The sequence below is a fragment of the Chinchilla lanigera genome, unplaced genomic scaffold, assembly GCF_000276665.1.
Source record: "Chinchilla lanigera isolate Chin_1 unplaced genomic scaffold, ChiLan1.0 scaffold00021, whole genome shotgun sequence".
In the NCBI taxonomy this organism is placed as follows: domain Eukaryota; kingdom Metazoa; phylum Chordata; class Mammalia; order Rodentia; family Chinchillidae; genus Chinchilla; species Chinchilla lanigera.
Window position 1 is genome coordinate 18,660,293 of NW_004955422.1, and position 26,718 is coordinate 18,687,010.

Below are 26,718 nucleotides of genomic sequence, written 5' to 3' on the forward strand. Positions count from 1 at the left end.
TAGCGGCCGGGCTGCGGGCGCGGTGACGACCGGTGCGCCCCCGCCTGCCGCGCTCCCGCCTGCCACCCAGGTAGGTGCGAGCGCCTCGGCCGCTTTGTCCCGGCCAGCAAGGAGGCGCGCTTTGTGCAACCGCGTGCGGGCAGCGGGGTCGGGGTCGGGTCCCGAGAAGCCCGGGTGGTAGGATGCGCTCCTGGCCCTCCCTTCCCCTGGGTGCGGGGACAGGATACAGTGTGTGCCAGCCACCCAGTACCAGTGTGAGGGCGATGGGGGGTCGGGGCTTGGGGCACGCGGGCCTTTCTGGAGCCCAGAGAAGAGTCTGGAAGAGTTGGGGCTGACAGACGCGTTGATGGATTGGGGCCGGATGGGCTCAGAGCGTGCATGACAGCGCCGGCTGTCTGCGTCGCTGAGGCTACTCCAGCGCGCTGGCAGATGCCGGTCCCTGAGCTGGGGCCACGCTTGGCCGGCTCTGCCGAGTCTGGGAGCACCCGGCTCGCCCCTTCTCCACAGCTAGCTGAGGGTTTGCTGTGGAGCCGCGTGGGCTTCTCTCCTCTTTGGTGGCAAGCTCCATCCTCTCCTATAGACTCCCTCGCAGTGCGTGGGAGAGAGGGACACAGTTGGCAGTGGTGATCATAGCTCTGACAGAGGGAGGAATGAAACCCCTTTCCAGGGCTGGAAAGCATTATGAAAGGTGTTTCAGAGGCAGGACATTTACCTGGCACACACCTACCCAGCAAGGCCTCCTGGCTGGGAGTTACACCTCCAGCTCCACAGCCCATAACCACCAACCACTCTGGTTCAGACTGACTTTACCCCATTAACCCCATGACATTGCACGCTGGTCAATGCAGAGATGCAGGCTTGCCCCTGTCCTAACCTGCTACATGCTGTCTTTGTGGGTTATTTCTCAGCAGTCTGGTAGGTAGTTGCAGGCATGGTCAAGGTATCCACAAACCAGTTTTCTTTGAAGGTGAAGTGGCCAGAGTGTGTTCCAAGTACGTATCTTGGCTTGAGGTTTGGGGCAACATCTTGGCATATTCAGAAGAGCAAAGAATTTGAGAAAGAAGACCTAAGATGGAGCTTAGATTTGCTCCTTAAAAACACTGATGCAAGCCCAGAATTGGGGAAGGGAGGGGGGAAAAGGAGGGGGAGGGAATGAAAATGAGCCTGAAAAATTCTGTCCTAAGTGCAGGATTCTAAAGGAGAAAATAAAAAAATGCAGCTCTGTTCCTAAATTCCTCCAAGCAGAGTTCCGGAGGCTTATCAGGCACATGGCCTGGGGAAGGGGTTGGAATTTATTTTTTTCCACTTTTCTCCTCTTGTCTGCCCTGGGAGCATCTTTCTCTTGCCTTCTTCTACAGCGAGCCCTGGGTTTATTTGTGACTTCTTTTTTCTCGCTCTGCCAGTCCACCCATTTATACTGAGTCAAATAAAATTACTTTGCCAAAGTCCCCATCTCTTCTAATCTATTATTCATCCTGCTGTCATTTATTGAACTCTGCCTTCCCAGGGCTGTTCCAGCGCTATCCCCCTTCCACACATCTGTGATTTGCTGTGTCAGGGCATCAGCTTTGTTTCATTATCTCTAAAGCCCTATCCACCTTCATTTTCCTGTCTCATCACCTAGGACACTGTAGGGGAGGTTATATTTGAATTTAGCATGGGAAAGGGCCTGACATCTACGAGTTACCCAGGGTCCTACTCACCCCTGAAACTCTTGTCTTCTCAGTCCTCCTAGCTCTTCCAACCAATCCTGGCTGTTTGTCATCTTTGGATGCCAATGGCCCTCAAAGTGTGCACCAGCAGCTTACTGTTACCCCAAATGAGCTAGAAATACAAATTCCCAGATCCTATGCCAGAACTGCTGAACCAGAAATTCTGGGGTCAGAGCTAATAGTCTGTGTTTCAACAGCCTTCTACTCCAGGTAATTGTGAGTCATACAAGTTTGAGAATTCCTGAGCAATAGGGATTAACCTAAAGGTACTCCAGCTGAGGAGATCTTTTGCAGTTACATCTTCACTCTTTCAGCTTTTATTCTTTCCTCCATCCTTAACAAAGAGATTAATTCAATGGCCAAAAATTGATGGTCATTTCATTCAGTGTCTCTTTATTGAATATCAATTGTGCTATGCTTGGCAAACACAAAAAAGGAGTAAACCCCAGCCCTTGTCCTCAATGTTAAAAGTGACGGGCAGAGACACACAAGCAACTAACGATGTGATAAGTACAGTGTTTGCTGCTTGTGAAGCACTGTGCAGAGCACAGGGTAATGATCAACTCTCCGTGAGGAAGGTAAAGACTCAGAAGTGAGACATGACAAGAGGAAGAATTAGGGTACAAGCAGCCTCTAGCCTGGGGTAGGATTTCTTGCTTTACCAACAACTAAAATGGGACAAAGGGGGAGGGGCAGTGACCCTTGAGGACTGGCAGGAGGCTGAGCAGAGTCTGTCATCAGCAGTGCTTGTGTGTAGGTTCCAGCAGGACCCCGAGCCTACAGCTGGCCAGAGGAGACATTATTCTGGCACTAATGAAGTAAGATATTTGAGTCTAGCCTTTGGGTCAGGGGCTAAGAATAAGGAAATGGTGAAACTGTAATCTGGATTAACTGCTGCACTTGTGCCCCACTGTTGCCAGGGTTCAGGAATCTCCAGAGAGTAAAGCTGAGGATTCTCCAGTGTAGGGAGACACAGAGATCATGAGGCTGGGGTGCTCACTAATAGCCTAGGGAAGTCTAAGCAGGGAAACTCAAGTCATAAGCGAGAAATGATCTACTTGGTGAAAAGTAACCAGAGCAGGAGATTCGGGTAGAAGAAACTCAAACATAAAACTGTAGAAATCTGGAGACAGCAGCTAGGGACACAGATGGAAAACGTATTGTCTAAAGCCCAGGGTGTGGGTAGAGTTGCTGCAGAGGTGAAATGCTTGAGAACCAAAAATTTCACAGCACAGAGATATAGCCTGAGAGCCATGGTGCTAAACACTAGAAGTTCTCACAAAATCTATGGGAACAAATACCCTAGAATGACAGCATGGTGGTCTAATGGGGATCTGTCACCTAAGAACACAAGTGCCATCTTTGGTCCCTTCCCTATCTCGTAATATCTCTGGGAACTCCAGTTGCAAAGCAGATATATTCCAAACTTGATTCAGTAAAAGGGGCATTTAAATGGCAGAATTTTTATTTGCGGGAGGGGGAAGGTTCCAACTCCAGACTTTCTCCCCAAAAGTTAGCATTCTACCAAGAGGCCTTACCAGCCACATCTCCCTGAAAGATCTAGATTTCATGCCTGGACCCTCACAGCCCCTTGGGAGAACCAAGCTGGATCCCTGAAAACAGGCCAAACCAGTGTGTATTTGAGTGCTGTGTGCAGCCTGTAGGAGACTTGGGGACACAATCATTTGGAGATTGTGTCACACTTGGCTTCTTAAGTGTCTACTCTTTGTGGAGTAAAAGACTTAAGACAGGGTTTGAAAACCTCAGAGGCCTTCAAGAACCCACAGGTAACATTAATATGTGAGTGAGTCATATTTGTATAGGAGACAAAAAGGAATGGTGGGGTCTGCAGAGAAATGGGAAACACAGCCTCACTTAAAGAAATCCAAAATCAGTTATTTTAACACAGCTATTGGCCAAACAAAACACTCCTGGGGCTGGCTTTAGTAAGCTTGTGACCCCTGGTAAAAAGACAGTCATATAAACTGATGGTCAGGAGGCTTTGGGTGTGGGTGTTTTTGTGGAGAGGTCTGTGCAGGGATTGAGTGCTAGAAATGCCCTTCCCAGAGCTAAGCATGAGAGTGGTTGCTGATTTGGAAGCCTTAATTAGAAAGTTTGAGGGCAATACATCTGTAACGTGCACTACTCTCTCGTCCACTACTGTGAATATCGAGCGACTCGTTCAGGTCTTGCCTTGCCCACAGTGCTCTTTGCTCGGGGCAACTCAACTCTGCCCTAGAATTTATTTTTATATAAATATTTACAGAGCAACTCCAGAGAAGTGGGGCGGGGGGTAGGAAAGGATTCCTGGGCCTGGTGGAGATTAAGCTCCCAGTGCTACTACAGGGGATGAAAAGCCCAAATCTAGAAACCTTAGACATTAGTTCCTTGATACCTCATTAATGCTACTCCCAGGGAAATCTGTAGACAGGGAAAGGGGAGGAGTGGACAACCCTGCCTTTCAAGCGGGTCAGGTTCAGCTTCATGGAACCAGTTAATGATAGAAGCCAACTTCTGCCTTTGTGCATCTGTGGGAACACACCATTCTGCCCACTCGAGTCTCACCATCCATCCCTTCTTTCCCCAAACCACATGAGAGGTTCTCCTCACCTCCCTCCTCCCAGAATCAGAGACAGCCAAGTTCACAGCCCTGGCCCAAAGGAAATAGGATTAAAACATCTACAGAGTCAAGAGATACTAGAAAAATCAGAAATGCAAAATCTGGGATTCTGTTAAAGTTACAACCCCACCCCCATTTCCTTGAATGGTCACTAAACACTGTTCTACACAAGAACTTTGGACAGGATGAGTTTTTTAAAAATCCCCAGCAGCTAATCTGAAGCCTATTTGTTAGCTTTGAGGACAGAGTATGTTTGCATAAGTGAAGTCCATAAATAGTCCAGGGACGCATACATGATCCATACTTCCTGGCCTGCACCCTAGGCTGCAATGGGTGTTGATCCTTCTGGGGTAGCGCTAAAGGGCTCCAGGATGGTCGGGGAACATGTAAAATGTTCTCTATCCCAGAGGCAGTGATTAAAAGTCAGAAGGAATTTTGCTTCAAAACCCTAGTGCTGCTAGGCGTGGTGGTGCATGCCTGTAATCCGTAGCGTTTGGGAGGCTGAGGCAGGAGGATCTCCATGAATTCAAGGCCAACCTAGGCTACATAGTGAGTTCAAGGCCATCCTGAACTACAAAGTGAGATCCTGTCTCAAAAACAAAAACAAAACAAAAACCTAGTGCTGAGCTGGGTATGGTGGAACACATCTGTAATCCCAGCACACAGGAGGCTGAGGCAGCAGGCCGTTCACAGATTTAGTGAAATCCTGTCTCAGAATAAAAAGTAGGGGTGAGGGTGTTGTAGCTCAGTGTGCAGGCCTTGGGTTCAATCTCCAGTACTGAAACACACAACAATAACAACAATAACAACCTAGTGCTGCTGCACCTGTAATCATAGTTATTTGGGAGGTTGAGGCAGGGGTATCTCAATTTCTAGACCAGCCTGGTCAAGTTAGCTATGTACCATAACCCTGTCTCAAAATTAAAAAAATTTAAAGGTCTGTGAGTATAGTTCAAGAGTGCCCCTGGTTTTTATCACCAGTACAAGAAAAAAGAAAAGGAAGGAAGAAAGAGAGAAAGAGGCAAGCTAGTGCTGCTCCTTCGTGCCGCATGACACTGAACCAGTGAGTTAACTTCTGTGGCACCACTTTCTCATCTATGAAAGGGAGACAACTGTGGACCCTGGTCCCAAAAGAGTACTGTGAGAAGGTAATATTCATAAACAGCAGGGACACATATCACAGCTGACATTTACTGAGCACTTATTCTGTGTAGCATAAAAAAAAAGAAAAAAGGGGGACAGAACCATACTATGCCCTCCTTGGAACTCCTGGGCACTTTGTCCCACACTTGCCTATCTGCACATCAGTCTTCCTGGTAAGTCTATCCTCGGTATGTCTTAGCTCCAGAGCAGAATCTGGGTCTTTTTTATCTTCAGTTGCCTAAGGGTTATAGCAGGCTCAGAAGAGAAGTGGAACTAGGGGATAAGATCACTCCAGTTTCTTCTCATTACTGCCCGCAGGGGCCCACATCTGCTGCCTGCATCATCCTGGTGGACACACTGCCTGAAGTATATGAAGCCCATCACCACTTTGAGTCCTTGTCTCTGCTCTTTTCCTTTCTGGCCTGAGACCCTTGAAGCCCTTCCTGACCACCTTGTGCTTTTAGACACTGCTGCTGTTCTTCTGCCTCCCTCATGCGCTGCCTCCTTCATGCGCTTGTCACGTTCCTCTCTCTGCTTCTGCACAGTGGCTCCCACTTTCCCACTGGGGCTGATTTCCATTGACAAAACAAAACAAAAAAACCCACTGACATTGGCACATGCTCTAATCCCAGCTACTTAGAAGGTTGAGGCAGGAGGATGATAAATTCATGACCAGCCTGGGCAACTTAGGGAGACCCTGCCTCAAAAATTAAGTGGGGACAGCTGGGCGAAGTGGTGCACGCCTGTAATCTCAGCACTCAGGAGGCTGAGGCAGGAAGATTGCTCTGAGTTCGAGGCCAGCCTGAACTATACAGCAAGACCCTGCCTAAAAAAAAAAAAAAAAAAAATTAAGGGGAAGAAACACTGGTGATATAACTCAGTGCTCTCTGGGTTCAATCTCCAGTATATCCCCCCAAAGAACACACACACACACACATACACAGAGCACATACTCTGGCCATAAGGAGAGCAGAGCAGAGCTAGGGCAGGAAGATAGAAGGTGAGTGGCAAGCTCGGCAGCCCTGAGATGCCCTTCACCAGCCATGTCTCCTTGCAGGAGCAGGAAGCCACCCACCACCATGAGCAGCACTCTGTCGCCCACAGACTTCGACAGCTTGGAGATCCAGGGCCAGTACAGTGACATCAACAACCGCTGGGACCTGCCTGACTCAGACTGGGACAATGACAGCAGCTCGGCCCGCCTCTTTGAGAGGTCCCGAATTAAGGCCCTGGCAGGTGAGACCAGGGGTGTCGCTGGGAGGCTGGGGTAGGCGGTTGGTAAGCTTGTCACAGTCATTTCCTTTTATGAGAAGACAACTTTCTAAGCTGCTGCACTAAAGTGGGTGGCCCAGAGCACCCTGAAAACCCTGGGCTCTCCAATCCAGCCTTAAGAACAAACCTCACGCAGTCTGCAACATTCCCCGGTTTCCCTTCTCCCCAAGCTGTGCTGACCCCTGGACTCAAACAGCTTCCCTTCATGGCCTAGGCCCTGAGTCATGTCCCTTTATCCTTTTGCACTCTCGATGTCACTGCTGTCTCCACCTACCTCCTCTTTCACCTTCATCCCCTCCTCGTCTGCCTTTGATTTGCACGTCATCTCCCACACCTGTTCTCCCTCCCCGCCCGTTCTCCTCTCTGCACCCTCCCAACCTGTGCCTTCCACCTGTCGCCTGTTCCTCCCTGTACTTCATCTACCTGTTCCTGTTCCTTGAAGCAGGTTCTCTCCGCCAGAGGCTGGTGGCCGCCACCCATTCACTGAGTTTGCTCTCCACCCACCTCTGCCCCTGCCCTGCCCTGCGGCCAGGGGCTGTCCTGTTTGGCTGCTGTGCTCTAAGCACAAACAAACCCGTCCAACGGCCTTCCTGCTTGCAGGGGGAGGTGTTGTCATGGCAACACGAGAGTGGCTGCCACCTGACACCACTAGCGGCTGGCGTGGGGCTGAGTCACCTGCATACCCCAAGGCCACCCACCCAGTCTGTCTTCCCTCCTCCATCCCGCCCTCATCATTGCCACTGACCTGCCAGCAGCCCAGCCCAGTCATGTCCGTCCCACTGGAAAGGTAGTGGCCCCTGGGCCACATGTTTTACCCAGCAACAGTTTTTATAAATACAGGTTCCCAAGCCCCTTCCCGGGCACAGTGAATTAGAATCTTTGGGCATACTGTCCAGAACTTACTAGTTTTTAAAAGCTTCCCAGGTAATTCCCAGCCAGCCCAACACCAGTCTGATGCCCCCTATTGTGCCAGTAGCTCCGCAGTCATTTTTTCCTGGGCTTCCCAGTCCTTCTGGTTGGGTCTTCAGGATGGCTGTGACATACTCCTGTCAGTGCTTCTACAGCTAAGAGAAGAGATGTGGAGTATGGAGCATGTCACCTTTTTGAGAGAGTTTCCCTGGCCTCTCCAGGTTTTAGATTTTGTATCCTCTAGAACACAGCGCACACCATCCAGCATTCTCTCCATGTCTCTCGTGACATACACCATCCAGCCCTGTCACTGTGTCTGTGCACAGGACACATGCCACCCAATATTGTCACAACATCTTTGTGCACAAGACCGGTACCCTCTGGGCCCAGATCAAAGCTTGTGTCCAGGACTGTTGTGTGTCTGTGCACACATGTGTGCCATATGGGGTTCTTGTTGGGTGTTTCTCTCTACCACTAAGCTGGGCTCCCTTGAAGAAGCATCTGCGTATGGGCTTTGCCAAGCAAATAAATACTAAATGGATAAAGATAGGGGAGGGGGACGCAAACGTAACAAAAGCCGAAGCCCAGGAGAGGTGGGAAGAGAATCTGTAGAGTGTGCCCAGCAGTGGGATGGACCTGAGGGCAGGGGCGCTGGCAGAGAAGGGGCTGGCCCCAGAAGTGATGCTCACAAGTGGAGAGGAAGTAACGATACCTATTCCCCCGATGAAACGACAAAAGTAAATGCCTTGCACAGCACTTGGCTTCTCTTCCTCCAGAATCACCTCGTTTCCAAGTTTCTCTTTCTTTGCCCTCTGAGCCCAGATCAAAGCTTGTGTCCTGGAGAGGGACTGCCCAGAGTCACCCAGAGAGGGGCCTCCTTGCGAGCATGCAGACCTTCAGGAAGGAGAAGTTGGCTTTGGAGGCCCCTTTTGCCGGGCTTCAGTAGTCTTAGGCAACTTGGGACCTGATGGGCAGGTCTCCCGGGGCTGGCAGTTCCCTCCTCCGCCCCCACAGGGCCTGGCCCAGCCCCAGCCCGGCTCCGCCTCCTGAGCCTGCTGCCCCTCCCCCGCCACTGTCCGACCTGTTTGTCTGGAGCTGCCTCGTCTCCTCTCGCCAGGGCTAGGTGTGCTCCTGCTCACTTGTTTCAGGAGCTCAGACACCCTGTAACTTTTTTTGCCACTCCTTGAAACCCAGCATCCTTGATTCCCCACACGGGGCGAGACTGCAGCCTCTTGGGACTTCTAGCACAGGCTCTGGGGTGGGACAGACACTTGCTGCCCTTTCTGGCTCAGGGGAGCATGGACTGTGGGCCTTGGGCTGTATAGGAGGCAGCAGGCACCATGAGTGGGAACGGAGTGGGCAGGGTGCATGGGAACGGCCTGAATGGGGCCAGTGAGTTTTACTATGAGGCGGTGGAAGGATCTCAGAACCCTGGGGGCCTTCTGCTCTCACCAGCTGCCTTCATCAACCCTGCTCAGTATGCCAGCGTGCTGGAAGGACGCTTCAAACAGCTTCAAGGTGAGTCCCCAGCAGAGGGGAGCCCGAAGGGCCTCGAGAGGGTCCTGGCCAGGAGGAGCCGCAGGGGCCCAGAAGCCAGAGCTGAACACTTTCTGTGACTCAGATGTTCGTGATGGTTGTGTTGTGGGCCAATGTAATGGGACTTACAGGGAATTGTTATAAGTGGCTAGAAAATTTAGGGGTATGGATGGAATCGGGAAAGGTTTGGATTTACAGGAAGGGACGGCATGGGACAGTGTGAGAGGGTGTGACCTTGAGGTAACCCGCTGGGTACAAAGGTGATGAGGATGGAGGGGTCTTGTGGGCCAACGTCAGCACCTAGCAGCCTCACCCGTGGCTCACTGTGGGGTTTAGTGCCCATCTAGTGAGGGAAGACCAAGTCAGGAGCTGGGGGACCCTGAGTAAGTCTGTGTTTCCTTGGCCTTCTAACTGGGTGTCTGCAGGTGTGTGAGGGGGCGTGTGTGGAAAATAGAGACAATATGCAAAGGAGAGGTTTGTGCGCACAGGGCAGATAGATGTCTGAACAGGCGTGTTCATCCTGGCACAAATATTTAAATGTATTTCTGGCAGTCACTGTGTTTCCTGGTGTGTGTGTGTGTGTGTGTGTGTGCGTGCGTGCGCGCGCAGGCGCGCACATGCACTGTGGGCGTCTTATGACGTTACACACTGATGCTTGGCTTTACCCATTTTTCCAGCTGCCCCTATTTCCACACCTTTCCCTTTTATTGCATCTGTGAGCCAACATGGCCTCATTCCAGTGTGCCTGGTATCAGGGCAATCCCCCCTGATGATGCAGGCCATCCCCAGCTCAGGCAGGGTCTGTGGATGCCAAAAGGAGGCCATGGCTGGCTTTGTTCCATAGGTGTTCAGAACATCCTACCCAGGTTCCCGGTACCGGAGAAAAACCAAAAAAAAAAAAAAAAAAAAAAAAAAGAACATCCTACCCAGGACCCCAGTGTGGTGCAGGTACCAGGGTGAGGCAGACAGGAATGGACATGGGTGTGTTGCTCTTTTATGGGTGAGGTGCCCAGGAATGTGAGATTAAGGAAGTTTCTGAGATGCTGATACTGAAATGGAAAAAAAAAGTGACTCTTCATGCTGAGCTACTTAGGCTGGGTACCCAGGCTGGGCTTTCTGAGGGGAGCTGGCAGGAATCCTGGCCACCAAAGCAACTTTCAGTTGCCTGAGCCTTTTCCTTTGCTTTGCCATTCACACAAGTTTTTATTTTTATTTTTCAGTGGATCCAAACAGCACGCCCTCCTCCAGAGCTACCCCTGTGAAACAGGCAGCAGGACTTTTCCTATCTTTTCTTAAAATTGGCACCTGACTCTGCCTGCCTCCTCCCTTGTTACTTGGTTCTCCCAACTTGCAAAATCTCGTTTCTCTCTTTAGTCTGGGGATGTTGGTGTCCTGGGACTGGATTCCCTGCAGCTAACTGAGTGACCCTTCCCAGAGGTAGGGTAGCCCATTCTTTCTGTGCACAATCTGAGGACAGTGAGCTGACTCAGAGAGAGGACTGCGGCCTCTCCACTGTTAAGTTTTCTTGATGACCGCGTAGAAGAGCCACTACCATAATTTCAGGCCACACCCAACCCTTTGTCCACGGTTGAAAGAGAATAAGAAGAGGCCTTTACCACAGCAACTCAGTAGGGAGCCATGTTATACCAGGGGCTGACTAGGTGTCTCATACCCAGGATCTCATTTAACTTTCACGATGACCTGTTGAAGTAGAAAATAATACAAACATTTTATAGAAGAGGAAATTGAGGCTGTGATGGATGGAATAAACCTACTCAGGGTTTCATACTTGTTACAAAATGGAGTTCAACCCTAGCCCCTCCTTGGACAGTTTTCCTCATTCTTCCTTCTGAAAGTCTGTTTTCTATCTCTCCTTTTTTGTTCTTTTCTTTGCTTATCAGCTCATTCCAATTTCTTCATTCTCCAGCCATCTAAGTTCTTGGTTTCCCTCTCAGCCATCTTCCTACCCCTCCTCTTCCCCAGATCTTACTTCTGCTCTCTCTCTCTCTCTCTCTCTCTTTCTCTCTCTCTCTCTCTCTCTCTCTCTCTCACACACACACACACACACACACACACACACACAACTGATGTTGAGAAGTAGGCATTCTGCATTTGAAGGGTGGAAATGACCCCATGTCGCTACCACAGATGAACGAGAAGCAGTACAGAAGAAAACCTTCACCAAGTGGGTGAACTCCCATCTGGCCCGGGTGACGTGCCGAGTGGGAGACCTATATAGTGACCTCCGGGATGGGCGCAACCTGCTGCGGCTCTTGGAGGTGCTCTCAGGAGAGATGCTGGTAGGCTTCAGTCAAGGGGGCACAAGGGAAGCCTTGGAAACTGGCCAAGGGGAGATGCTGTAGGAAGGGCCCCAGGGAAAAGACAGGGCAGAGTAGAATTTGGTGGCCTTCTCTATCCAGAGGATGGTCTCCTTCTGAGAGGCTTTGCTGCATGGATTACATAGGGGCCTTGCTTTGCAGAGACAGGAACAGTGGCCCCATTGAAAACGTTTCTTTCCCACCTACTCTGGGTGCAATTAATTCCCTTGGGAATCTTAATCTGCCCAAGCTGCATCTGTAACCTCAGCTTCAGCTCTGTGACCTTTGGCCTGGCCCTGGGGTTGTCCCTGTGTTCCTGAGGGAGGTCATGGGAAGGTGTACACAGTAGGGCACTGGGAAGGCCGGGAGAGAAAGGGGCAGACTCATGGTCTCTTGTCACCGTATCCCCTGTTCTTCAATAGCCAAAACCCACAAAGGGCCGCATGCGGATCCACTGCCTGGAGAATGTGGACAAGGCGCTGCAGTTTCTAAAGGAGCAAAAAGTACACTTGGAAAACATGGGCTCCCATGACATTGTGGACGGGAACCACCGTCTGACCCTTGGGTTGGTCTGGACCATCATCCTTCGATTCCAGGTATCCTCACACAGTGTCACTCAGGGTATGGGCCATTCACCCCATGACAGTAATCTGAAGAGCCCTTTCTTATCATTCCTCTGAGTGTCTCTGATAACATCAAGAGTCTCTGACCAGGGAGTAAGGGCCTTGCTTACTTCCTTCTTAGATCCAAGACATCAGTGTGGAAACGGAAGACAATAAGGAAAAGAAGTCAGCCAAGGACGCCCTGCTGCTCTGGTGCCAGATGAAGACTGCAGGGTGAGGAGGCCCAGGGCAGAAGGGGTCACTTCCAGGCTGTGCAGTACAGGAAGGTTGGGCTCCAGGATCACAACGTGGGGCCTGTCCTTGCATCCCAGACCAGAGCTTGTTACCACTTACCATTTTTCTGGGTCTCTGTTTACAGATATCCCAATGTCAATGTGCACAACTTCACCACTAGTTGGAGAGATGGATTGGCCTTCAATGCCATCGTGCACAAACACCGGTGAGAAGGCATGGGTAGTGAGCACACAGGCTAATGACCAGGACACACACACACACACACATACACACGCACGTGCACACACACACACACACACACACACACACACACACAGACACAGGCCAAGAGATGAGATATACTATATCACAGCTATCGGGAATGAGTGCACACAGAGGAACTGGAATGGATGGGGGGTGTCATACAGGAAATTTGTAATGGGAAGCAGGGGGTGGTACAGGGTGGGCTTGGGGTGTTCCCTTCCAAACAAAATTGAGTCAAAGACTCAAGGGCAAAGGTGGTAGTGGACTAACTTTTCCTCTTTAGGATCTCATGTGCTTCTGTCTCCCACCCCTTTACCCCAGGCCAGACTTGTTGGATTTTGAGTCCTTGAAGAAGTGTAATGCACATTACAATCTGCAAAATGCTTTCAATCTGGCTGAAAAGGAGCTGGGACTAACCAAGCTGCTGGATCCGGAAGGTGGGACAGAGCTCTATAAAGTAGGCTGTAGGGCAGAGGCAGAACCAAACTGGGGTGGCCAGGGGCTGGGGGAAGGGATGACTGGGGTAGCTGCCGATGGGTAGTGGGTTTCCGGGAGGAGGGGATGAAAATACTGGAATAAGATGGTGATGATGGTTGCACAACCTTGTGCATATACTAAAAAACACTGACTATGTATCCCAGAAGGGTGGGTTTCATGGTATGAAAATTATAACCCAATTTTTAAAGATCTGTAGGAAGAACAGGAGCCCTATAGTAGAAAGACCGCTGGATGCTGGGTTCTATCCTGGCCCAGCACAGAGAAGTTCTGTGACTCCGAGCTAGTCATTTAGCCTCTCTGTGGCTCAGTTTCCTCATCTCTAAAGTGAGAGGACTGGTCCTCCTGGTTTCCTAAGACCCTCCTTACTCTAAAATTCTGGAGTTCTAAGTTAAACTACCCCCAGGCAGGGTGGCATCTGTCTATAATTCCAGAGTCTTGGAAGGCTGAGGCAGGAGACTCATAAGTTGGAGTCTGGCCTAGCCTACACACTGAGGCCCTGTTTCAAAATAAAATTTTAAAAAGCACTAGGGATATAGCTCAGTGGTAGAGTGCTTGCCTATCACACTCTCAATCTCTAATACCACCAAAAATAAATAAATCACTTGAGATCTCACCCAAGAACTGGCCCATGGTCAGCTGCCTTTGCAGACTGGCTCCTGTACTTCTATCGTATTGCCCATGAGATCAGTAAGGACAACTCAGCTCTTACCTTGTATCTGGCACTGCACACTTTAATTAATTGAATCCTCACAACACCTTTTTGAAATCATTGCCATTGTTAGCCTCAGTTTATGGCCAAAAAAATGGGGCATATAAAAGTTAGGGTAAGTGACTTACTCAAGGTCATGCAGCTGGTGGAGCTGAAGTTTGAGTCTGGGCAGCCTGAGTCCAGAGCAGGTTTCCTCAGCTGCTTTTGGCAGAGCAGCGAGCACTCTGGGTACAGCCAAAAAAGGGGAAGAGAGAGGGGCCAACAGGTAGCCTACTGGAAGAGCTCCTTCTGGAGCTTGCTGGCAGGTTTGGTCTTGGGCACTGTCTCCCTGTTTTCTGTCCCTCATGTAGCCCCATTTCCTGTGCCCTGTCAGTCCAGAATGACAGGCAGTAGCTACCTAGAGACGGAAGCAGGTTGAATGTACAGCTCTTTGGAGAGCATTTGAGAAGCAAAGTGTGGAACATTGAAGTAAACTGGTGTCCTGAGATGTCTAAGATAACTTTTGCAGCTCCTGCTGCCTGGGTGTCTTTGGAAGTGGTCCAGGGGCTTCCAGGCTCATAGTCTTACCTGTGGGTAGCATAAAACTACCAGCATAGTAGTTTTAACTTACTAGCATAAGTTAAGAGAGTGAGGGATCTCAAGTCATCCTCCTCCTAGATCATGTAGTGGATGCTGTTTTGGCTCAAGGGATGTTTACCGCCTAGGCCCATGGCTAAGCGTTGGGATTAAGGTTGGGAACATCCATGACCTTGTCCTAAGATGGTGCCAAGAGTTGGCCTCTGTCCCTACCGTGCTTCATCATGGGTTCAGAAGGCTTAGTTTGTACATTCTGTCCCATGATCCCTGAATCTGTTGACCACTTAGAATCTTCCCAGCCTGTAAGTCCATGATCCATCCCCAAATGGGCATGTTGTTTCTTTTTTTGCTGTCTGCCTCCAAACAACTAATTTTAGTGTTCAGAAGACACACTGGGTAAAAGCCTTTCAGGCTTTGGGTTTTGTGCTCTACTTGGAGGGCCAGTGTCTAGGAGAAAGGAGGAAAAAAATGGTGAGCTTTTTTTTTTCATGTCTTTTTAGTTTAAATGGTTGTCACTTTACTCTGAAAGAAGCTGAAAAGATGTCTGCCTTGAAGAACTGGGGGTACCCCAGGGATGGGGTGATTCAGACTTTGGGCCTACTTCCGGGAAGTAGGTTTCTGATGTCTGCCTGACCCAAATGGTCCTTTTTCTCAGATGTGAATGTGGACCAACCAGATGAGAAATCGATCATTACCTATGTGGCTACCTACTACCACTACTTCTCCAAGATGAAGGCCCTGGCTGTGGAAGGCAAAAGAATTGGCAAGGTATCTCCTACCATGAAATAGTACACAGAATGGCTAGAGGCCTGGTCCAGGGGTCTTTCTCCCCTAAAACAAGGGCATAGTAGAGCTGTAGGACTGGGCTAGAGAACCCCATGGGCAAGACCCCCATGTCCCTATCTCCTGTCACGCAGGTGCTGGACCATGCCATGGAGGCAGAGCGCCTGGTGGAGAAGTATGAGTCTTTGGCCTCTGAACTGCTGCAGTGGATCGAGCAAACGATTGTCACCCTCAATGACCGGCAGCTGGCCAACTCCCTAAGTGGGGTCCAGAACCAGCTGCAGTCCTTCAATTCATACCGCACTGTGGAAAAGCCGCCCAAGTAGGTCCCCTAGACTCCACTCTACTGGGGCATGCCTGCCTGCAATCCACCATCAGGGCAGCCTTTAGGGAGGGACATTTGGCAATACATAAAGGCATCAGAGGTTCATTTCCCCAGCTCAAATGCTAGAAGCATCTAAACAGCATAGTTGTTCCAAAATAGATTTAAAAAAAAAAAAAATTAGCCATTTCTAAAAATCATGCCTTCCTGCCAGATGTGATGGTGCATGCCTATAATCTTAGCACCCAAGAGGCTGAGGCAGAAGGATTGCCTTAGGTTCAAGTGAATTCCAGGCCAGCCTGAACAACATAGTGAGACCCAGTCTCAAGAAAAACAATAACAACAATGACAAAATCATGCCCGGAAATGATTGCAGTATTGAGTCAGTTTGATCCACCAGATAAGATTACTGGTTAGGCTGAGCATGTTAGTGCATGCCTGTAATCCCAGCTACTAGGAGGCTGAGGCAGGGGGATCATAAATTAAGGCCAACCTGGACAACTGAGTGAGACCCAGTCTCAAAACTCAAAATATAGCCAGGTGTGGTGGTGCACACCTATAATCCTAGAACTCGGGAGGCTGAGGCAGGAGGATCATTGCGAGTTTGAGACTAGCCTGGACTACAAAGTGAGCTCAAGGCCAGTCTGAATTTCATAATGAGACCCTGTCTCAAAAGACCAAAAAAAAACCCATATATAGGCAGATCACAGCCAGCAACACAAGTATGACTGATAACATGACCGTGCAGAGGTTCTTGTCACTTATGTACATTAGCAATTCACTGTTTCCATATGTAGAATTACTGCCAGGTAGTTCTGTATGATACATGCTAAAATGTATGTGCCTTTTAAAAATCATCAAGGTTTTTCAGAGTTAATGTGTCAGCTCCCAAACTAATATTATTCAGAAAACAGCTGTTCCCATAAAGCCCAGGGAATGATTTGAGGTGTTCCCTTTGCCTAGAAAGCCCTTTTCTGGGCATTAAAGTTATACCTTTGAGGATGTTCACCAACGTGATCTTTGTAAAAGAAGAATAAGTCACAAGGCAACCACTGAAAATAGTACCAGAGAAATACATTTATTGACATGAAAAGATTCATAAAGTATAATTGGAGAGGCAGGCTGCCCCACTTCTTTGTGAGCTGCCACAAACAAAGTGCCTGAATCCAAATTCTGGTTCTGCTGTCCAGCAGTTGTGACAGTTGAGCAACTTATTTAGCCTTTCTAGGTCTCGATTTTTTCATCTGGAGAACAGGGATAATGAGAGAATGTAGACAGTGGAGAGCAGCAAATGAGTTAATGCATACAAAATGCTGGGAGTTGGCCCAGCTCACAGTGAGCGAGTCCTTGACCATGTTAGCTGTGATTGCACTAGGATTCATTTGTGTGAAATAAAAACTAATGCTTTTGTGCAAAGGGGTAACAGTACTTCCTGTTGCTGTGTGACTTTCGGTTGCTTTAAAATAATGTCTTTTGGGTTGTCAGCATTTTTTTTCTTTAACACAAAGAACCTGTACTGTTTTTGTGAGAAGGAAAACAACACAGGACACTCCATGTGGTAGAGGTGAGTCTCCCTCAGGGCCTTGGCCTCTTACTCTGACTGGGCCTCTGCCTCAGGTTCACTGAGAAAGGGAACTTGGAGGTGCTGCTCTTCACCATCCAGAGCAAGCTGAGGGCCAACAACCAGAAGGTCTACACACCGCGTGAGGGCCGGCTCATCTCTGACATCAACAAGGTGTGTGTCCTCCCCTGTGTCACACAAATGGCCACCTGCCATACCCAGGGCTTCTTGACCTACACCAAGCCCTACTTCCTTAATTAAATATGTCATCTCACTGTCCCCACCCTCAAATGTGACTCTGATATCTTCTCATGCATATTACTCCTATTCCCCTTTCCTTACGTTCCATACAGGGTCACATCAGGAACTTGTACCCCAGGTCATTATCTTGTTCAACATGTCACTAACTCACTGTCTCTACGTCTATTTTGTGTTTTTCACAAACAGCGTTACAAGATTAATAAAAGTAAAATTAAGTTCACCCACAGTCCTGCCACTGCAAACAAATCAGTTTCCACTGATTTCCCTCCACCCTTGTCCAGAAGCAGCCATAACTGTCCCATGGCCTCACAGCATTTCCGGCACCTTCCTGTCTCCCATCTGCACACAGGCAGGTGCCTCACTCATGGTGTTCCACAGCCACACTAGACCAATCTTCTATGGACTCCCCTGAGCCCCAGCCCCACTGACCTGCCTGCCCTGGCCTCTCACACTAACCCTGTGTCTACCATGCAGGCCTGGGAGCGGCTGGAGAAAGCCGAGCACGAGCGTGAGCTGGCCCTGCGCACAGAGCTGATCCGCCAAGAGAAGCTAGAGCAGCTGGCTGCCCGTTTCGACCGCAAGGCCGCCATGCGGGAGACCTGGCTCAGTGAGAACCAGCGCCTGGTGTCCCAGGTAGGACCTGGCAGGAGATGGGGGGCATCTGGGGACATCCAGGCTGGTGAGAAGTAGGAGAGAGGCCGTGGTGGGTGAGTAAGGAGCCCCGCAGTACAGGGAAATGATGAAACAGGAAACCTACCACGCAAGTAGAAAGACCAGGAAACCCAGGAGCCAGCAGGTGGAGGCTTGAGCAGGAGAAAGGATAGCAGAATGGGATGGGACGGGACGGAATGAGAGCTGCCTTGTGGAGTTGGTGTCTTGCAGCTGGAGCACTTTGGGGAACAGATAAGGAGGGCAGAGTCATTCTTCTTTGGTTCCCAAACTTCTCTCTGCCCTCTACCCCAGGACAACTTTGGGCTAGAGCTGGCAGCAGTTGAGGCAGCAGTGCGGAAGCACGAAGCCATTGAAACAGACATCGTGGCCTACAGTGGCCGGGTGCAGGCAGTGGATGCTGTGGCTGCGGAGCTGGCTGCTGAGCACTACCATGATATCAAGCGCATCTCAGCACGGCAGCACAATGTGGCACGGCTCTGGGACTTCCTGCGGGAGATGGTGGCTGCCCGGCGAGAGCGGCTCCTCCTCAACCTGGAACTGCAGAAGGTGTTCCAGGACCTGCTCTACCTCATGGACTGGATGGGAGAGATGAAGGTACTGGGGGTGCTCCGCAGAGGGCCTGATGGGGTGTGGCTGTGGTACTGCCTCTGCCCAGTCAGCGTATCTTTGTAGAGCATATGCTAGTGCTGGGGCCCCCTCCCCAGTTCTGAAGAACAAAGCAACCAGGCCCCTGTTCACATGGAGCTCACAGTCTAGTGGGAAGAACTGGTGATGAAACCCAGAGATACACTAGTGGGTGATCAAAAAACCTCTGAGGACTGTGGAACAGGGTGGTTGGGCGAGGCTTCTCTAGGAAAATGCCATTGGAACTGAGACCAAGTCCAAGAACTGACAAGGGGATCACAGGAAAGAAGGTTCTGGGGGGGCTGGGGATTTAGCTCAGCGGCAAAAGCGCCTGTCTGGCATGCGCAAGGCCGTGAGTTCGGTTCCTGGTACAGGAGAAAAAAAATGAGTTCAAGGCCAGCCTGGGCTACATAAGCCTGCACTACATAGTGAGACTCTGTCAAAAAAAAAAAAAAAAAAAAAAAAGAAGGTTCTGGGCAGGAGGGACAGCTAAGCTAAGGTCCTTGGCTATGCAGGTGTGACATGTTGGGATAAGAAGGAAAGCCAGTGGGCTGTGTGAGGAGAGGGGGTCCACGGGGCCAATAGTAGCCAGCTCACTTAGGGTCTTATGGCCTGGTCAAGGGGTTTGGATTTAATTAGAAGCCGGACACAGTGGCACATGCCAGTAATTCCAGCTACTTGGGGGGCTGAAGTAGGAGGATCACAAGTTCAAGGCCAGCCTGGGCAACTTAGTGAGACTCTTGTCTCAAAGAAAAAAAAAATATTTAAAGGTTGGGGGTACAGCTCAGTGGTAGAGCACTTGTCTAGCAGGGGGTTCTATCCCCAGTGCCACCAAAATATATAATGATTAGGAGACTTTGAAATAGGGAAAGATGTGCTCATGCCAAACATTTTTAAAGGGTCCTTGGGCTACAATGTGAAGAAGGCCTATGGGCAGCCAGAGGCGGAACAGAAAAACCAGTTAGTTTATTACAGTCACTAACAAGTGGGCAGGAGGGTAGGTCTCGGAGAGCTACTGAAGGTTGCTGGATGCTAGAAGCAGAGCTGTGATGGTAGGAGGGTGTCACTGATTTTGGAGCCAAGAAGATGAGTCACAGCAAAGACTCTAGAAGCAGGATTCAGCAAGAAAGCTGTTCCATAGGAAGGAAGTTGAGGATAAGGAATGGGATGCCAGGACAGAACTGGAGAGTCCCCGCATGTGTGGGTGAGCAGGTATGCAACACCTGGAGCCACCCAGAGACTGGAAGGAGACACAGCAAGGTTGGCTTGTATAGCTGGCTAAGAGGAAACGAGGCAGCTCTCGGATGACTGGCATGCTGCATGTGCCTGGCAGGGCCGGCTGCAGTCCCAGGACCTGGGCAAGCACCTGGCTGGCGTGGAGGACCTGCTGCAGTTGCATGAGCTGGTGGAGGCAGACATCGCCGTGCAGGCCGAGCGGGTACGGGCTGTCAGTGCCTCTGCCCTGCGCTTCTGCGACCCAGGGAAAGGTGAGAGCCTAGGGAGGCCCTGGACATGGACAGGTGAGGGAGGGGAACTTTAAGATCTGGGGCAGAAGTCTGGAAAAACCTGGGAACAGGAGAGCTGATGGGTGGATGATAAGTGACAGAACTAGAGCTAGAAGGGAGGCCCACCAGGATTGGATGGGGAGATTTGTAGCCATGGCAGGGGAACTCCAGAGTGCCACTCCAGAGTGGGCACTCTGCCCTGCACCTCCATGGCATGGAGTTTTTAACCTCTGAATTTTGCAGAGTACAGACCATGCGACCCACAGCTGGTATCGGAACGGGTGGCCAACCTGGAGCGGAGCTATGAGGCCCTGTGTGAGTTAGCAGCTGCTCGGCGGGCTCGCCTGGAAGAGTCTCGGCGCCTCTGGCGGTTCCTCTGGGAGGTGGGCGAGGCTGAGGCCTGGGTACGGGAGCAGCAGCACCTCCTGGCCTCTGCTGAGACAGGCCGGGACCTGACTGGTGTCCTCCGCCTGCTCAACAAGCATACAGCCCTGCGGGGTGAGATGAGCGGCCGGCTTGGGCCCCTGAAGCTCACCCTCGAGCAGGGTCAGCAGCTGGTTGCTGAGGGCCACCCCGGAGCTAGCCAGGCCTCTGCACGTGCAGCAGAGCTCCAGGCCCAGTGGGAGCGGCTGGAGGCCCTGGCAGAAGAGCGTGCCCAGCAGCTCACACAGGCTGCCAGCCTCTACCAGTTCCAGGCAGATGCAAACGACATGGAGGCCTGGTTGGTGGATGCACTGCGCCTGGTGTCTAGCCCTGAGCTGGGGCACGACGAGTTCTCCACACAGGCCTTGGCCCGGCAGCACCGGGCCCTGGAGGAGGAGATCCGAGGCCACAGACCCATACTGGATGCCTTGAGGGAGCAGGCCGCAGCCCTGCCTTCTGCACTGAGCCACACACCAGAGGTGCAGGGCAGAGTGCCCACTCTGGAGCGGCACTACGAGGAGCTGCAGGCCCGGGCAGGCGAGCGTGCACAGGCCCTGGAGGCGGCGCTGGCGCTCTACACCATGCTCAGTGAGGCCGGGGCCTGCGGGCTCTGGGTGGAGGAGAAGGAGCAGTGGCTGAACGGGCTGGCTCTGCCTGAGCGCCTGGAGGACCTGGAGGTGGTACAGCAGAGGTAGGATTTGCAGCTACCATGGGGTCGGATGGCCTCTAAGCTAGGGACTAGGGTGTGGGATGGCAGGGTGGTACCCCCCCCCCAAACGACCTGCTACTTCTCTCTGTGCCTTAGCTACCTCTCTCTGAGTCTTAATGGTCATCTGTGTTTAGTTTTAGTGAAAATGTTAAACATTTCATAACAAACCCCTAATATACCCATCATCAGAGTCCATCATTGTCGGCATCTTGCTCTTTTTTACTTTACATGACAGTGATCCCCAACATTATCCTTTTGCTCCTACTTCCATCAGGATGCATCCTTTGGAAAATATGAGGAAGCATCCTCATGTACTGTCTATTTATTTTTCAATCGTGTATGGACTTAAAATAGCTGAGGCTTTGAAACTATCAGCCCTTTAGGCAGAGATTGTGATTAACCTCTTGTGAAACTGCTTTGTTCACAAAATAATAAACTTACTTAAAAAGGACATTTTTCTCATAGAACATCAAAACCATTATCACATAGAATAAAATTAGCAATTCCTTGATATCACCTCCTATAAAACCTACCATAATCACATTATCTGGGTTTTGTTTTTGTTTCCAATATCCTATTACAAGGTTTGATAAACAACAACCCTTGGGGCAAATAGACTTTGCTGCCTTTTTTTTTTTTTTTTTTTTTTTGTAAATAAAACTTTACTGGGGCAGAACTACACCTACTCAATTATATATTATCTGTGGCTGTGTTCAGCCACAACACAGAGTTCAGAATTTGTGACAGAGATTGTGGCTCACAGTCTACTTATTCCTTTGTCCTTTGCAGAAAACCTTTGCAGATTCTGCCCTACTAGAATATATAAGGTCCCTGGGACTCTTAAGTTATATTTTACATGTCTATCACTTAGACATATGTTTTTGGTTATCACTTCATTTTAAAAAATGGGCTTGTATTAGTGGATGGGGCCTGGGTAGGCAGCTAAGGGTGCGCCCCAAGAGGAACAGTGAGGTTTAGTAAAGGTGGGGTCCTCTTCATGCCAGGCTTGAGTTTAACTTGTACATCTGTGCCTGACCTCCAACTATCACCATCTTTTGAACAACCCTAAAGAAGATAGTTTTTATGTTGTTTAGGGGGAGTTAGAGATTTCTCCCCTGACCCCTAGGTACTGTGGATCTTGTGGGCTAAGAGGTGCAGAAACACTGGGACAGAAGCCTCAGGCTGAAGGAGAGGCATTCCCGCGGCCCTGAGGCCTCCCCGCCTTCATGCCTACTGTTCCATCCCCTTAGGTTTGAGACCCTGGAACCTGAAATGAATGCCCTGGCTGCAAGAATTACTTCTGTGAATGACATTGCTGAGCAGTTGCTGAAGGCCAACCCCCCGGGGAAGGAGCGCATTATTAACACCCAGAAGCAACTCAACCAAAGGTATGCTTGAGGGCGGCGGCCCAGGGATGGAAAACAGTGAAGCAGCTGGAGTGGCAATTGGGAGAGAGTTTGGTAAGGCCTAGAAAAGTGAGGACTACATGCTGAGGCAGAGAACTGATGAGTGGGATGAAAGAGGGGGCCAAGGAGGTCCAGAGAAGCTGGTGACTAGAGATGGTGTGTGGTCAAGAGGAAGAGGAGGTGAGGGGGATGAGGAAGTAGCTGGGTAAATACCAAGAAAGAGAAGCTGGAAAGGAGCCTCCAGATACACCTGGTGAGGGCAGAAAACCCGAGCAACTCCAAATTCCAGACTGCCCCTCCCCTATTTGCAGGTGGCAGCAGTTTAGGTCCCTGGCTGATGGCAAGAAGGCAGCTCTGACATCAGCCCTGAGCATCCAGAACTACCATCTAGAGTGCACAGAGACCCAGGCCTGGATGAGAGAAAAGACCAAGGTCATTGAGTCCACCCAAGGCCTGGGCAATGATCTGGCTGGGGTGCTAGCCCTGCAGCGGAAGCTGGCTGGTACTGAGCGTGACCTAGAGGCCATTGCTGCCCGGGTGGGTGAACTGACCCGAGAAGCAAATGCCCTGGCTGCTGGACATCCAGCTCAAGCCCCTGCCATCAACGCCCGGCTTGGAGAGGTGCAAGCCGGCTGGGAGGACCTGCGGGCCACCATGCGGCGTCGAGAGGAGTCCCTGGGTGAAGCACGGCGGCTGCAGGACTTCCTGCGAAGCTTGGATGACTTCCAGGCCTGGTTAGGCCGCACACAGACCGCTGTGGCCTCTGAAGAAGGGCCAGCTACGCTGCCTGAAGCAGAAGCCCTCCTGGCCCAGCATGCAGGCCTGCGGGGAGAGGTGGAACGGGCCAAGAGCGAGTACAGCCGTCTGCGGGCCTTGGGCGAGGAGGTGACCCGAGACCAGGCTGACCCCCAGTGCCTCTTCCTGCGGCAGCGCCTAGAAGCTCTGGGCACTGGCTGGGAGGAGCTGGGCCGCATGTGGGAGAGCCGGCAAGGCCGCCTGGCCCAGGCCCATGGCTTCCAGGGATTCCTGCGGGATGCACGCCAGGCTGAGGGTGTGCTCAGCAGCCAGGTGAGAACCAGGGGCAGAGTTCCCACACATCAGGAAAAGGAAAATGGGGACCAGGGGAAGTATGAAGGAACATGGGAGAGGGGGAAGAACACACTAGTGTCCAGAGTAACTGAGGAAGCAAGAAGGGAAGGAAGAACATATTAAAAACATGGAATTGAAGAAAAAATATTTATAGCACCACAACTCATAAAAGCTAAATCTTAGAAGTGACTTACATGTTTATCAACAGATGAATGGATAAAGAAAATGTTTATATATAATAGAGTACTACTATGCCACAAAGAAGAATAAAGTTGAATCATTTGTAGAAAAATGGATAATGAGACCATAATGTTAACTGAAATAAATCAGACACACAAACTTAAATATCATATAACTTCTATTGTATGAGAAGCCCAACAATTTTTTAAAAACAAGAGATAGTAGGAGTAAAACGATAACCATTGATAATTTCCTACCATTTTGTCTGTAATTTGCTAAGTCCCCCCTATTATTATGTTATCCTTCTTTTATTCTTTAAAATAAAAAATTAAAAAAAAAAAAAAAAGAGATAGTAGGAAACAGGAGACAGATCTTGTACAAATGGGAAAGGGATCCAGACATGGAGGGAGGAGAAGGGGAATAAAAAGAATTGAGATATGTTAAGTATATGTACCTACCCCCTAACATGAATGTAAACATTATATACTGCAAACGTACTAATAATTTTTTTAATGTTAACATATGTACCAAAATTGACTTTAGAAGAAACAGAAAACCTGGTTAGTGATGTACCTATGAAATCAAACCAGTAGCTACAAATCAGTTGAAACAGGATCTGGACTGGTAAAAGTCCTCCAGCCAACTTTCCTTGGAACTTTGGACCCCGACATGAGAGACCCTCATGTGGAGGTCTTCATAGTTGGGTGAACTGTCCCCTCTCTATCTCAGCTGTGGCTCTTGGTGGGTCCTCTCTGAGGAGTGAACTTGTTACCATCCTCTCACACAGGAGTACGTCCTGTCTCACACGGAGATGCCAGGGACACTCCAGGCTGCGGACGCTGCCATTAAAAAGCTGGAAGACTTTATGAGCACCATGGATGCCAATGGAGAGCGCATCCGTGGGCTCCTGGAGGCTGGGCGTCAGCTGGTGTCAGAGGGCAACATCCATGCTGAGAAGATCCAGGAGAAGGCAGACTCCATTGAGAGGAGGTGAGGAGGATGTTAGAGAGGCTGGAGGGGGATATAAATGAAAACAGGGTAGATTTGAGGATGGATACAGGTGAATTAACAAGTGGTGGGAGTGGGCTTGATAACCAAAGTGGAGAGGGAAAAATAAGATGGTCGAGAGGAGCTGGCCCAGGGTCTTGGAGGGTCTGTCACCTCGCTGGTGCAAAATGGAGTCTACTGGGGCAGCAGGCCTGGAAATCTGATACCTATGGAGTCATGTGGGGCTCCTTGGAGGCATTATCTCCAAGGAGGAAGACTGAGGCCACTCCATGAGTTAAAGGGCTGTCACCCTTTCACAGCAAGGTCAAGGTTTGACAAGGTTTCACATTACAGACACAGGAAGAATCAAGAGGCAGTGCAGCAGCTTCTGGGCCGCCTTCGGGACAACCGAGAGCAACAGCACTTCCTGCAAGACTCTCACGAGGTGAGATTCGGTTCCTCGGTGTCCCTGCGGCATCCTCTAGCCTTCTTCCCTTTCCCATATGCCCTTACTCGGAACCTATATTAAGTACATCATGGTATCCCCTGAGCCTGTGAGCCACTTCATGGCTTCTTCTCAAATCTTCCATGTCTAGTGGCCCCCTCAGCCCCTCTCGTGTTCCACTCTCTTCTCCCTCTCAAATGTCCTCTGCCTTCTCCATCCCTGCTTCTGTTTGCTCCAGCTAAAACTCTGGATTGATGAGAAGATGCTGACAGCCCAGGATGTATCCTATGATGAGGCGCGAAATCTACACACCAAATGGCAGAAGCACCAGGCATTCATGGCTGAGCTGGCGGCCAACAAGGACTGGCTGGACAAGGTGGACAAGGTGAGCAGTGTGACAGGAGCAGGGAGAATGAGTTTTTGGAGGTGCCTGTGGGTAGGGTCCTCAATCAGATGGCAAGCAGGCCTAGATCCAGGACACTGCCATGGTATAAAGTTGTGGTCTAGGGAATAAATGTCTTGGGGCTGTGGAACAGTGACTCTGGAACTTCGAGAAAGTACAACTCAATAGGGAGCCAAACTTCAGCTTTAGTTCAACACCCTAACTGTTCCTGAATTCACTACAGGATACCTCTCTGCAGCAGGGGTCCACAAACGTGCTTTAAAGAACCAGGTAATAGGGGCTGGGGATTTAGCTCAGTGGCACAGCACCTGCCTGGCAAGCATGACCTCATGAGTTCGATTCCCAGTACCGAAAAAAAAAAAGAACCAGGTAATAAACATTTTAGGCTTTGCAAGCTATATGATTCCTGCTGCAACTTTGTGTCTCTGCCACTGTAGTGCAAAAGCAGCTATAGAGAACATTTACACAAATGTTCCATTAAAAGTTTATTTATAAAAACAGGAAAAAGGGCCAGAATTAACCCATCTACTATAGTTTTCCAGCCCTTGTTTTTGAGTCTTGCTCTTCTTGGGACTTGGTCTCCCATCCACTCTTCCTCCATTGCTGAGGACAGGTGAAACTTTACTCAGCAAGCATTCTTGGGGACCATTCTGTGTGCTCAGCACACTGTTAGATGCTGTCTGGTATGTAAAGATACTTTCTCTCTGTTAAGGGTATGATGGCTGGGGAGAGGGGGAGACCGGTGCTTTTTCAGTGTTTCCATTTGCTCAGCAAGTATTTGGTTGGTGCTGCTATATGCAAACCGTTATTTTCAGCACCCAGAGTAGAATGAAAGTAATGCTACTGCAGCCTGCACCCTTCAGGAACAATGCTGTAGCCCAGGATGTGAGACATGTACATGAACGGCTAAATTAAATCAGAGCAGAACATGATGCACTCAGAAAAGTCCAATAAA

The 26,718-nt window shown here is 50.1% G+C and overlaps 2 protein-coding genes across 19 annotated transcripts in view; one reads left to right on the plus strand and one right to left on the minus strand.

Moving 5' to 3' along the window:
- The window catches only part of LOC102019710 (chromosome unknown open reading frame, human C11orf80), a 184,920-nt gene that overhangs the window by 118,943 nt on the left and 39,259 nt on the right, over positions 1-26,718 (minus strand). Inside the window, exon 1 of one of the 16 annotated variants that reach the window (XM_013513898.1) lies at positions 7,171-7,242. The exons of the other annotated variants lie outside the window; for them this stretch is intronic. Coding sequence (XP_013369352.1) covers positions 7,171-7,227 — 57 coding nt within the window. The 5' untranslated portion in view covers positions 7,228-7,242. Of the gene's footprint in view, positions 1-7,170; positions 7,243-26,718 lie in introns of those variants that run through there. 16 annotated transcript variants of the gene reach the window in all.
- The window catches only part of Sptbn2 (spectrin, beta, non-erythrocytic 2), a 39,850-nt gene that overhangs the window by 804 nt on the left and 12,328 nt on the right, over positions 1-26,718 (plus strand). The window contains exons 1-19 of one of the 3 annotated variants that reach the window (XM_013513886.1): positions 1-70; positions 6,533-6,711; positions 11,341-11,492; positions 11,933-12,106; positions 12,255-12,346; positions 12,492-12,572; positions 12,932-13,047; positions 15,049-15,161; positions 15,311-15,498; positions 17,116-17,233; positions 17,795-17,953; positions 18,284-18,586; positions 19,950-20,103; positions 20,365-21,235; positions 22,504-22,641; positions 22,971-23,727; positions 24,716-24,918; positions 25,270-25,360; positions 25,599-25,745. In XM_013513886.1, coding sequence (XP_013369340.1) covers positions 6,555-6,711; positions 11,341-11,492; positions 11,933-12,106; positions 12,255-12,346; positions 12,492-12,572; positions 12,932-13,047; positions 15,049-15,161; positions 15,311-15,498; positions 17,116-17,233; positions 17,795-17,953; positions 18,284-18,586; positions 19,950-20,103; positions 20,365-21,235; positions 22,504-22,641; positions 22,971-23,727; positions 24,716-24,918; positions 25,270-25,360; positions 25,599-25,745 — 4,014 coding nt within the window. In that variant the 5' untranslated portion in view covers positions 1-70; positions 6,533-6,554. Of the gene's footprint in view, positions 71-6,532; positions 6,712-8,718; positions 9,175-11,340; positions 11,493-11,932; positions 12,107-12,254; positions 12,347-12,491; positions 12,573-12,931; positions 13,048-15,048; positions 15,162-15,310; positions 15,499-17,115; positions 17,234-17,794; positions 17,954-18,283; positions 18,587-19,949; positions 20,104-20,364; positions 21,236-22,503; positions 22,642-22,970; positions 23,728-24,715; positions 24,919-25,269; positions 25,361-25,598; positions 25,746-26,718 lie in introns of those variants that run through there. The other 2 variants (XM_005384376.2, XM_005384375.2) reach the window with 2 other exon arrangements.